General features: G+C 38.9%; 1 protein-coding gene across 1 annotated transcript in view; it reads right to left on the bottom strand.

Annotated features, from left to right (window-relative positions):
• DPYD (dihydropyrimidine dehydrogenase) overlaps positions 1-13014 on the bottom strand; it is a 1420302-nt gene that overhangs the window by 977441 nt on the left and 429847 nt on the right. The window contains exons 6-7 of the mRNA XM_069737684.1: positions 6520-6716; positions 5072-5153 (exon numbers count right to left, since the gene is read on the bottom strand). Coding sequence (XP_069593785.1) covers positions 5072-5153; positions 6520-6716 — 279 coding nt within the window. The remainder of the gene's footprint in view (positions 1-5071; positions 5154-6519; positions 6717-13014) is intronic.

The following is a 13014-nucleotide window of genomic DNA, read 5'->3' as shown; positions in this document are numbered from 1 at the left end:
CCACATCTTATCACTGCAATTCTTACTAAAATCTCTGGACCTCTCATGCACAATAAGGGGCATTACATTCACAGATAATAACTTCTCTGCAAATCAAATTTCCTAGGAAAATCTGTGCGAAAGCAGGCAAATTCAAATTTTGCAGGATCCGCTTATCTCTACTGTGCTCAACCCAAATGCCGTTAATTTTAAGGTCAGGCAAATCTACTTGTTTGTATGTCTATAGGCAGGCAATGATCATAAGAAAACCTTTACTCATATCTGAAGAATGTAAAGTTGGATTCCTGGATCATATGAACATAGAATAACTGAGCACTACACAAGTGCAAACTTTAGTCTACTCTTGGTGGGATTTAGGCACCCTGAGCAATTGTCTCAAACAATTAAGCAATGGAGGAACAGTGGTGGGGAATAGAAAAGTGCATGTATACAGTCATCCACAAACATAAGATACATTTCCCAAACTGCAGTTCTCATGGCCCCCAACACGTCAAAGAATAAGTTATACATAAAACATACTATTCACAGAAAAAGAGAATAAGGCCTCTAATGCCACCAATACGAAATAGAAATACTAGAAGTCAGTAGCTACGTTTAGGCTATGTGCACACGTTGTGGATTCTCTGCGGATCTGCAGCATTTTTTGCATTGCAGAAACGCTGCAGATCCGCAATTGATTTACAGTACAATGTAAATCAATGAGAAAAAAAAATGCTGTGCACACTTTGCGGAAAATCCGCTGCGGAAACGCTGCAGATTAAAAGAAGTAGCATGTCACTTCTTTTTTATGAATCTGCAGCATTTTTGTACCCATTCCATTATAGAAAACTGTAGCAAATCAGCAAGAAAACCGCAGCAAAAACGCACAAAAAATGCGACAAATCCGCAGGTGCATTTTCTGCCAGGAGAGGCAGAATCAGCACCAGAAATTCCTAAGCCTAATCCGCAACATGTGCACATAGCCTTATAAAGAGCTTTACCATATGACTTAGAATTTAGAGCCAAAACACCATCTTCTCCGAAAGGAAATAAACCCCCAATTGCATAGACTGAGCTGTTTTGATGCTATTGCCCCTCATCAGTGCAAAGTAGGACACTGCTTGACTGGAGTGAGAGGAATTTGATGGAAGGTTTTAGCTTACGGTATCACGATAAGCTTTTGGTGTGTTTTTGACAAAACTTTATTTGATATATTTAGATGTGGGTTACATACTTTCTTATTGTGTTTGTGCCACAGAAACACACTTAAAATGCATGTGAGTTTTTTAACTAAGGAATTTCTGCACCTAATGCAAATCTATGGGGAAAACTCAGCATACTGCAAGAGAAGTTGACATGCTGCGGATTTTAAAGATGCACCACAGGTCAACTTACACTCAGTGAAGAAAAAAAGAAGAAAAAAGCACAGAGGACATGACATTTCTATGAAATATTTAAGTGTGACAAACATGCAAAAGAATAGTAAATCAGGAAGAGGCAAACACTTTTTCAGACAAATGTATATATATATATATATATATACACTGGGGCAAAAAAGTATTTAGTCAGTCAGCAATAGTGCAAGTTCCACCACTTAAAAAGATGAGAGGCGTCTGTAATTTACATCATAGGTAGACCTCAACTATGGGAGACAAACTGAGAAAAAAAAATCCAGAAAATCACATTGTCTGTTTTTTTAACATTTTATTTGCATATTATGGTGGAAAATAAGTATTTGGTCAGAAACAAAATTTCATCTCAATACTTTGTAATATATCCTTTGTTGGCAATGACAGAGGTCAAACGTTTTCTGTAAGTCTTCACAAGGTTGCCACACACTGTTGTTGGTATGTTGGCCCATTCCTCCATGCAGATCTCCTCTAGAGCAGTGATGTTTTTGGCTTTTCGCTTGGCAACACGGACTTTCAACTCCCTCCAAAGGTTTTCTATAGGGTTGAGATCTGGAGACTAGCTAGGCCACTCCAGGACCTTGAAATGCTTCTTACGAAGCCACTCCTCCTGGCGGTGTGCTTTGGATCATTGTCATGTTGAAAGACCCAGCCACGTTTCATCTTCAATGCCCTTGCTGATGGAAGGAGGTTTGCACTCAAAATCTCACGATACATGGCCCCATTCATTCTTTCATGTACCCGGATCAGTCGTCCTGGCCCCTTTGCAGAGAAAAAGCCCCAAAGCATGATGTTTCCACCACCATGCTTTACAGTAGGTATGGTGTTTGATGGATGCAACTCAGTATTCTTTTTCCTCCAAACACGACAAGTTGTGTTTCTACCAAACAGTTCCAGTTTGGTTTCATCAGACCATAGGACATTCTCCCAAAACTCCTGTGGATCATCCAAATGCTCTCTAGCAAACTTCAGACGGGCCCGGACATGTACTGGCTTAAGCACTGGGACACGTCTGGCACTGCAGGATCTGAGTCCATGGTGGCGTAGTGTGTTACTTATGGTAGGCCTTGTTACATTGGTCCCAGCTCTCTGCAGTTCATTCACTAGGTCCCCCCGCGTGGTTCTGGGATTTTTGCTCACCGTTCTTGTGATCATTCTGACCCCACGGGGTGGGATTTTGCGTGGAGCCCCGGATCGAGGGAGATTATCAGTGGTCTTGTATGTCTTCCATTTTCTAATTATTGCTCCCACTGTTGATTTCTTCACTCCAAGCTGGTTGGCTAATGCAGATTCAGTCTTCCCAGCCTGGTGCAGGGCTACAATTTTGTTTCTGGTGTCCTTTGACAGCTCTTTGGTCTTCACCATAGTGGAGTTTGGAGTCAGACTGTTTGAGGGTGTGCACAGGTGTCTTTTTATACTGATAACAAGTTTAAACAGGTGCCATTACTACAGGTAATGAGTGGAGGAAAGAGGAGACTCTTAAAGAAGAAGTTACAGGTCTGTGAGAGACAGAAATCTTGATTGTTTGTTTCTGACCAAATACTTATTTTCCACCATAAAATGCAAATAAAATGATAAAAAAACAGACAATGTGATTTTCTGGATTTTTGTTTCTCAGTTTGTCTCCCATAGTTGAGGTCTACCTATGATGTAAATTACAGACGCCTCTCATCTTTTTAAGTGGTGGAACTTGCACTATTGCTAACTGACTAAATACTTTTTTGCCCCACTGTATATATATATATACACACACATTATTGTATTGCACAGTACATAACTTAGTTTTTGTCACTATATTTTGTGAGCCATACTCTTTTTATTTGCCTTTTGACTTAACGGTATAACCGTTTGTTTTTTTGCAAGGTAAACTATATTTTCCGTTGTCATTAATTTGCATACATTCAAGTTTTTCATTACTTTTTATTCCATTGTTGGAGAATAGCAATGAGCCAAATAAATTTGAGTGGATTTCTACTTGAATTTTGTAAAAATCAGCAATTCACCAAAATGCTGATTATTTTTGCACTTCGTTTGTACATAAATGCTGCAAAATGACAAGTGCTGGCCTCCATTTTACTGAACAGTGAACGGCCAGCAAAAGGCAAAAAAAACCCTTATTCTCACCTCATTACTCACCTCTCCAGCCCCACTGCACTTCACCATCACCTTTCCTGTCCTCGTCGCATAATATGATCCCGTCCGCTCGATCTGAAATCACCTAGCATCTTACATTGAGCTGGGATTTCTAACCCTGATGAGGCCTGGGATGGTTCTGGTCATGTACACACAAGATCACAAAATATATCAAGAGTCAGACATCATGATCTTTCACACTCTTGCACAGAACCTGAAGTGTTGCCTCAGCATGACAGGCCCAGGGATTTCACTGGTAGCCACAGGGAACAGAACTAGCGAACAGGACCAGATGGGTGACATGAGGAGCGGAGGCCCACAGAGGTGAGCAGTGAGTTGAGTAAAAGGATTTTTCCTATTTTTTTTTTAACATGTTACATTTGTTATCTATGGTCTGGAGAGAAATGTCAACTCGAACAGGAAAATTAGAAATTTCCCTAAACCATATTTATTAGATTTGATAAAAATGATTCACAGTATTCTAGTCCAGTGGCCACCTAAGTAGTGCACAGTGCTGGACTCGACACCTGTAAACCTTCTCCTTCCTTCCAGCAAGCCCAATGGGTTTTAGGTTTAGTAGACCTGGCATGATGTCATGCATATATTATGCCAGAATGGTGACATTGTGCCGTGTTTTCTAATTAGAAAAGATGTTGGGGATGCCAACAATGGGTAAAAGGAGGTTTGCAGGGCACTGGTCCATCAGCCACCTAAGTAGTGCGCAGTGATGGACTAGACGCCTGAAACCTCCTCCTACCTGCTGGAAACTCCAACACATCTTGAGTTTAGTAGCCCTGGCATGATAGCATGCATTTATTATTCCAGAATGGTGACTTTGTGCTATTTTCTAATCAGAATTGATGCTTTGGATGGCAACAGCGGGTAGAAGAAGGGATACAGGGCACTGGTCCAGGGAAATGGACTATCAATATGGCTGCTGGACCAGGATTCTGCAAATTATTTTGCTAAACTCCAATATACAGTATATATATATATATATATATATATAGAGAGAGAGAGAGAGAGAGAGAGAGAGAGATTATATATATATACTGTATATATATATATATATATATATATATATACTGACGTAACTCCAATATTTTATTAAATTAGCAAGTGAATAACTTTAAAATAGAATGATGCAGATCGTGGTAGATTTGTACTGTAACCTAAGTATTGCATAGATGCTGCTTAACAAGAAGCGTACAACATTAGTGGCATTCTCATACATAAGACTGTTCTTCAGCTGATCTGCCTAGATGATTCTGTTCCTTCCAGCTACAACCTGGAACCCCTAAAGCAGCTTAACTTTGTTTTGCTTCTTTATTTTAACGGACAATTAATCACATGTAGGCATGCCAAATGAGAACTATCGATTGCCCTTTTCCAGACTACTGGCATTCAGACAGCAGACAGACAAATGCCCTAAGCAAGAGGAAGCATCTCTCTGCTACTGCCTACTGTAGCTTTTAATTGTTTGCTACTAATGGACATGGTATTTAGCCGTTTACATCTGGCAGATCAGTTTATGCTATCATTATCATTACCTTAACTCCGAGGTCCTTCATCAGCTCGATTTCAAAACTGACAACATCATATGGCAAACGGAACTGAGGGATTTCTGATGCACTGTTAAAACACATCATCCAGATATGAAACATCTTTCATTATCTCTTGTAAACATCATTGTATACTGCTAAGATTGTAATAAACCAAAAATAATCAAAACGCTAGTAGGGGTTACAAACTTTGCACATACCAAATTACATGTTTTACATTTTCCAAGCTTCTAAATGAAGCCAAAAAAATTAACACAACTGGTTATTCTTAGAATTAACAATTCAGCAAAAAACAAACAAACAAAAACAAAAATGAGGCTTAATAGTAAGCTATATCAATGAATAGTGTTCAATAGCGCCAGTTTCTCCCATTGCGCCTCTGTCCAGACAGCTTTTCTTATCAATATTTATTGTGTCGCTACTTGTTTAGAACAGTGAGTGAAGGAGGCTGGCTGACAACTCTTTTTAATAGCTAAACAAGCCCTTTATTTATTTTTGACAGGAAAAATGGATAAACTGAGAAGATGGGTGGGTTAGCTATCATAGTAAGTAATCAGCCTGTTTCTTCACACATTGCTCTCGCCATGTGCCAACAGAGGAAACGCTGTTCTGTGTTGTTCACAGAACTGGAAGTGAAGATGGCAGGATTGAAGTTACTAAGAAGAAATGAACAAGTGAACAAGTGGCAGAATTCAGAGGATGTTATCCTGGACTTTGCTTATTTTTTGGCTGAGGGGCTAAGAACTTTCAGGAAGATGGTTGCTAATCACTTGCCTGGTCTGCTTGTCGCTGATTTCTGTTGGCTAAGAGTGGTCACAAACCTCCTCTGCTGACGATTCTGCAGCTTCTTAGGATATCATGTTGACAAACCAACTTCTTTTCGGCTTTGCTTTGTTGAAAGGTGTCTCTGCCAATGTCATGCTTATTGACCGCTGACAAATCAATGCCTAACTGCAGGGAGCCGGCTGTCAATCAGCATGACGTCTGCAGTAATGCCCAGTTGACAGAGCTGACAAGAAAATAAACAGCTGTTCTGTTGATGTGAAGTCAAATGAAACAGCAGAATCACTGGCAGGAGCGGTCTGTGACCGCTCTGAGCTGGCAGAGATTAGTGCCAGGCAGGACAGGCAGGTAGTCAGTAACTGTCTTCCTGCACATTTTTAGGCCCATAGCAAAAATTAAGCAAAGTCCAAGATAACCCTTTTTACTGTTTTAATCAGTTATGTAACTTACTTTCTAAAGATCATTTTTGGACAACCTGTCATTAATGTGTTCCGTGTTATTGTAACTCTTGTCCTTTTTACAAACAATGAACTGGAGTGCAGGCCTTTTGTTTTTTAGTATTAATGATAGTAAATTGTTTGACTGTCAGTTTGAACATATTTCGATGTCTAGTAGTCCAAACTTAGAATCGTGTATTCACTGAATTTGCATACCTTAATCCTCCCGAAAAATTCTGCTTCTCAAACACTGTGATATCTGAATATCCAAGTCGGGCCAGAAAGGAAGCACAGCTGATGCTTGCTGGTCCAGCACCAAGAAGGGCTATCTTTGCTTTGAATGATGTCGGCATTTTCTCCACTGGAGGAAGCATCGGATTCCGCACTTGAGGGATATTCATAGCTTTATAAATCTGCAAACAATTTAAAAACACGTTACAACATTTACCAGTTATAAATTACATGTCATATAGTTTAGGTGACTGTCCGGTCTAAAATGAAAAGTCTGCAGTCACTTTGTGTGACTGGAGACTTTGGAACAACGTCAGCGCATGCACTGTGTGCTGCGAGGATTTGCCGATGTCTGAGTAGGGAACAGCAGTGATGTATGTGATATTCATACTCCTGGTCAGAAGCCATCTAGTGTGTGCAGACTCGCTCTATACAAGTGTATGGAGCGAGGGAATGGCCATCAAGAGGGTGCAGCTGTCCAGTGGGCACAGGCCTCGTTCAATACAACTGTATGGAGGGAGGTCGTGTCCACTAGACGGCTTCTGCCCAGCAAGTACTCACAGAGCACAATGCTTGCTCTGGGGGATTCAAAAGTCTGCAGTCACACAGAGTAACTGCAGACTCATCATTATAGACTAGGCAACCTCTTTAACACTGCCCTCTCAGCCAAGGGATTCTGAGGTAAGAAGAGGCAGCTTGAACTGTTGTCCATCTAATTCAATACTGTAGAAACCGGGGATGATGAGGTAAGAAGATGCCGCTAACGCTGTTGTCCACCCTGTCTATCTGAACTAATACTGGAGATACCGGGGATGCTGAGGTAAGAAGAGGCTTCTTACACTGTTGTCCACCATGTCTATCTGACCTAATACTGGAGATACCGGGGATGCTGAGGTAAGAAGAGGCTTCTTACACTGTTGTCCACCATGTCTATCTGACCTAATTCTGGAGATACTGAGGATGCTGCTCACACAGTTGTCCATCTAATCTAATATTAGATATAACAATTGTGCTGAGGTACGATGAAGCTGCATACACTGCTCTCTATCCTGTTTAGTTGACTTAATATTTGAGATACCAAGGGCACTGAGGTAACAAGAGGCTATTCCCACTGCCATCCACCCTGTCTACCAGAAATTCTTAGGCAAGAAAAGGATGCTCACATTGCCATCCATGTAATCTAATACTGGAGATACCAGGGACGCTGAGGTAAAAAAAATTCTACTCATACTGCTGTCCATCCTGTGTATCTGATATAATACCAGTGAGACCAGGAGTGCTGAGGAAAGAAGAAGCTGCTCACACTGCTGAATGCCCTGTTTTTCTGAACCACAGTACATGGCATAGATTATCGCCAGGTCATAGCCATTGAACTTCTAGCTGCACATGCTCAGAGGTTTCCAATCCCAACATTCTCGGACATTTTTCTGTCAGTGTAACAAGGTGGTGGCCTTTTTGATTTTATAGCGATTTTCTCAGTAAACAAAAGTATTCTATTTGATAACCAAATGTATTTAGATTATTTATCTATAAACATATTTCCTTTATTATTTTTTTAGTAAAAGAAGAACTCCTTTAAACATTAGTTCATGCGAGAGGGAATCCCAGTGGTATGAATGAAAGGTGAATGGTTGCAACAAAAGGATGGTGAAAAACTCAGTCGATGTAAGGAAAATCTCCAGATGAATCGTAGATGTGGATAAATTCAACATTTGTTTTGATAACAATGAATATTGCTATATCATGTAAAAGCATTTAAAAACATGAAAACTAAAAATGAATACCGTACATTACACAACGCGTTTCTGCCATATACGCAGAGTTCATGATTGGATTCCATATTGAATTAAACCATGCCCAGAATCAATGAGGACAGATATAAAAGTGCTTTATGGGATACTATTTTTTATAGAAGAATGTGGTTGCTTCACCCTCATCTTTGCGAGGTGTGGGTTTGCAAACAGGAGGTCGAAACATTTTCGTCTGGTAAGCTGACTTTTTTCTACATTTTACCATTTTTTATATATGGCAGAAACTTGTTGTGTTATGTATTCATTTTTTCTTTTAACATTTTTACAAGCTTTTATATGATATAACAATCTCATTTATTATCAAATAAATATTGAATTTATCCATATCTACGATCCACCTGGAGATTTCCCTTACATTGACTGAGTTTTTCACCATCCTTCTGTTGCATCCGTTGACCGTTCATTTATACCATACACCTCTCCCAAATTGAAGCTCCATTGGACTTTTTTGATCTCTCATACTATCCATGTGGAGCTGCTTTTGGGCTAGGAAAGTCCACAGCCACGTAGAAGGGGTCTTATCAGGTTGCTGGAACTGCAGTTGTGCTCAAAAGTTTACATAACCCGGCAGAATTTTTGCCTTATTGGCCTTTTTTCAGAGAATATGAATGATAACACCAAAACGTTTTCTCCTCTCATGGTTAGTAGTTGGGTAAAGCAATTTATTGTCAAACTACTGTGTTTTCTCTTTTTAAATCATAATCATATTATTTTTTCCCTTTTTTTCTTTCTTTGTCTTCCTGCTTAGGATAATTTACAAACATTAGTTCATGTTTGGTTCTGCATACTTTCGGATTTGAGTTTGACTATTGGGTCTTACGCTGTCAAATTATGCTTCTGATAATAATTTTGAATAATACATTAATGGATCATATTTCACTGGAGAAAAAAAAAAATTTTATAGTATGTTTTAGGGAGCCATATAAATGTCATACCTAGTAATGGCTTTTAATGAGAAGATTGCCATGCACGTAATGCATGATTTCTAATCAGATTTATTGAATAGAATAATTTTTTAATATAAACGGTACTACATTTTCACCAGATAGGCACTACTTCATTCTTATAGTAATGACAATTAAGCTGATAATGTCTAAATTAAGAATTTTGAGTGAAAAAATCTATGTGCTCAGGTTTAAGATAATACAGTCATGTTGCAAAAAAAATGCATATTCTCAGCTCGAGAAATCTATCTATGATCGGACAATGGATTTTCATGGTTAAATATTCTTTAGTAATTTTGTTTGCTGATCTGTTACCCTGACAATTGCCACATAATTCAATATAGAGATGGCTGCACATATGCACAAATCTTTCCATTGAGTCTATGGGAGTTATAGGAAAGACTAAACACTTAAGATTTGTATACGACATGAAATCTTTGACATAATCTTAATTTTCTGAATGTATTAATTTGACTACATCAATATAAAACATTATCATTAGTAATAATAACAATCACAGAGAGTATAAATACAATTGTAAGAAAGATCAATGCCTAGACGTGTGTTCGACTCCGTCTCTGCCTCCACTGGTTATGTAATTATCATGATAGCAGTCTGGTTGACTATTTCACACTCAGATGCTGTGAGCGCGGGATCACAGTCGTTTAAAGGCGAGTAACCTCTGTGCCGTGCCTTCTAGGAATATGTCCAATGTAATTTGTTTCCAGTCATTTGCTTAGAATGACAAAATCTAAAAGGAAGAAAAAACCTACTAAAATAGAAAATACAGAATTAGGTGGTGTAATGAATAGGTATTTCATATCTTGATCAAACAGGGAGGGAGAAAGGAAGGAACAAAAGAAAGACGGAATTAAGGAAGGAGGCAAGGAAGGGAAGGAGAATAGGAAGGAGGAAAGGAAGAAAAGGATAGAAGAAAAGGAAAGAAAAAAATTAAACAAGAAAAAGAGGAAAGAAAGAAGGAGGAAAGGAAGGAAAGAAGGAAGGAATAAAAGGAAATAAGAAAAAGAAGAAAAAAAAGAAAGAAAAGGAGGAAGGAAGGAAGGAAGGAAGGGAGGGAGGGAGGGAGGGAGAATGGAAGGAAGGAAAGTAAAGAAGGAGAAAGGGTGGTAGGTAGGGAGTCAGAAAGGAAAAGAGTGGGGGCAGAGTGAAGGATGGCAAGAGGAAAGAAGGAATAAAGGAAATCCATCTTTGTACAAATGACTTTGAGCAACTCCGGTACAACCTACTTTCCCCAAAACACAGTCTTATTTTTATTTGATCTATCTTTGCTTTGAATGTAAGTGGTTCTTGAAGAAGAAGATGGAGGGTAACTGCGGAAGGGAGGAAAGCTGTCTGAACTGTTGACTGAGGGTGATTTCACACAATTTTGTTTTTAAATGCTTTGCTTTTCACATTTTTCACAAAATTTTGGTTAACCTTGGATAGTACCCACTAGCTGTGGCTGTGTACGGGATTCAAAACTTCTCACATTTATCTTATAAATGTCTAGAACCTCTCTCAACCAATACATCAATGCTAATAATACAAAATAAAGAAATTGCTAACTATTAGAGATGACGTTTTTAGGATTTTGCTGCATATTTCTTTTGATGAATTGCTAAGCATCTGCTGGCATTTTTCACAGTGCAGAAGATTGCATCAGCCAGAGAATATTGAAGAACCTGTGCAGATAGTGTGTGACAGCATTGCTGTGGAAATCAGCTACCATCTATTTACTTTTAGTGATGTATGATGAGGTCATTTTGATCTTACTAAAGCAAACTATCACAGTGCGCAGGTGCCGAGAAAGGTCGGAGAGTCCCAGCACCTGCGCACTGCAGGAATTTGCTCTGCCCTCAGGGCAGATAAGTACGCCTGCGCAGGAGCGTAATGCCGAGGAGTGAAGAAGCAAGTAGGAGGGCGGCATCACAAGAAGATGGGAGGCATTAAACCAGGACCTGCAACACCCATCGGACCGGACCACCCTGCAGGTGAGTATAATGAAACTTATTTTTCTTCTCTTGCAGGTCGGATCGGGGGCTTATCTACAGCATTATAGAATACTGTAGATAAGCCTGAACTGAAAGGTGATGGCTGCAACACGTATCGGCCAAACCTGGTGACAGGTTCACTTTAACAATGTGAGCACACCTATGTATGGAGGAGTTAGGAGAAATAGTTGCCAGCCAAGTGATCACCCAAATTATTGTTCAGCTAACAGCTATCTAATGTGTATGGGGCATTAGTCTTCAGTGGCTACTTTTGAAGTTTCCTAGTTTTGATTTTGGATTTCTGATTTTAGAGGATCAATACTCTTGTTCTTGGAAAGGAAAGATGCCACCAGAGATGTCTGGCAGCAGCCCTTTCTCGAGAACGCAGGATTGCTTGACAAAGTGAGCACAATTATTTATGGAGGAATTGGGAGCAATAACTGCCAACCAAATGATCAGCCAAACCATTGTTCGGCCAACAGCTATCTATTGCGCACGGGGAATTAGTTTTCGCTGGTTAAGTTTGATGTTTCCTGGTTTAGCGGCAGCAATAAACACAAAAAAATAAAGTCCTCTACACATACATATGGCACATACCCACATATATGTGCACTTTTAAGTTAATTTTATCAAGGAAAGAATTATCACATGCCATCAGATAGATCTTTACATTTTAATCTAAGCGTACGTTTCAAATATCACGGTGTCATGGTTTTGCAATATTTATCCCTTGTCGCGCATTCAGTATTAATCATAGTGTCAGCACAAAGCTTTGTAATAGATTTCTAATGATTTTAAAGAAAAATGGCAGATATTTAGCACAATATATCAAGGTATAATTTATGTCTATTAATCATCATGACAAGACTAAAAGGAAACACAGATCACGCTTTAATGGGTATTGCTTGCATTTAGTTTCTAAAATGTAACATTGAGCCTAGGTATCTATCATTGTAACCAGGGAAGTAAAGAAAAAAAGAAAAAAGCTTGTCACTTCTTGTGGTGATCCATCTTCAGATGCTTAAAATATACACAGGCTACATGGGCAGTTTCTGCTGCAGAAAAGACTGTCCAGACTGGGTATAAATTAGTCCCAAGCTCAGAAATATAGAAAAAAAAAGCCAAAAATAAAGTAAAAGCGAAACAGTAAAATATTGTATGAGTCATTGTATGACAAACGTCTGAAAGTAAATCCTTGTCACTAAGCAGGTAAGGACTACATACACAATACCACCCAATTGTACTGTACTGTGTGTTATCTGAAAATTATTACTTAATTATTATTAATATATTAATACCAATTATTAATTTTTATGAATAGTCATTATTAATTATTAAAGCTATATATTACTATTAATATATACTTTGAATATCTTTTTTTAGTGGCCGTTACCAGAAATACACATAAGAAATCAGTTGAGATAGCAATGGGTAAAGGAGATATAACCAATGCAACCCTACAACATCTATCGAAAAGTGCAGGCTGCCCCTCTTCAATTTTAGTGACTCCAAGCACTTGTCTTGTCCTTATAATTATGTTTTAGATTTCATTGGCTCCTCTACGAACAACTGACAACTAGCATTATAGATGAGGTAAATCAAGTCACAGTCATTTATACCGTTTTGATCGAAAATGTTGACAAACATTTAGAACCCAAGTCGTCAAGTCCAACTATGTTCATGCCAGTCTTAATGAGGGGGTGAGGTGAAGTCAGTGTAATTCTCCCGATTTAT

Source organism: Ranitomeya imitator, chromosome 8 (assembly GCF_032444005.1).
Source record: "Ranitomeya imitator isolate aRanImi1 chromosome 8, aRanImi1.pri, whole genome shotgun sequence".
Classification (NCBI taxonomy): domain Eukaryota; kingdom Metazoa; phylum Chordata; class Amphibia; order Anura; family Dendrobatidae; genus Ranitomeya; species Ranitomeya imitator.
Note: the sequence above shows the minus strand (reverse complement) of the source record. Positions and strands in the feature narration are given on the sequence as shown.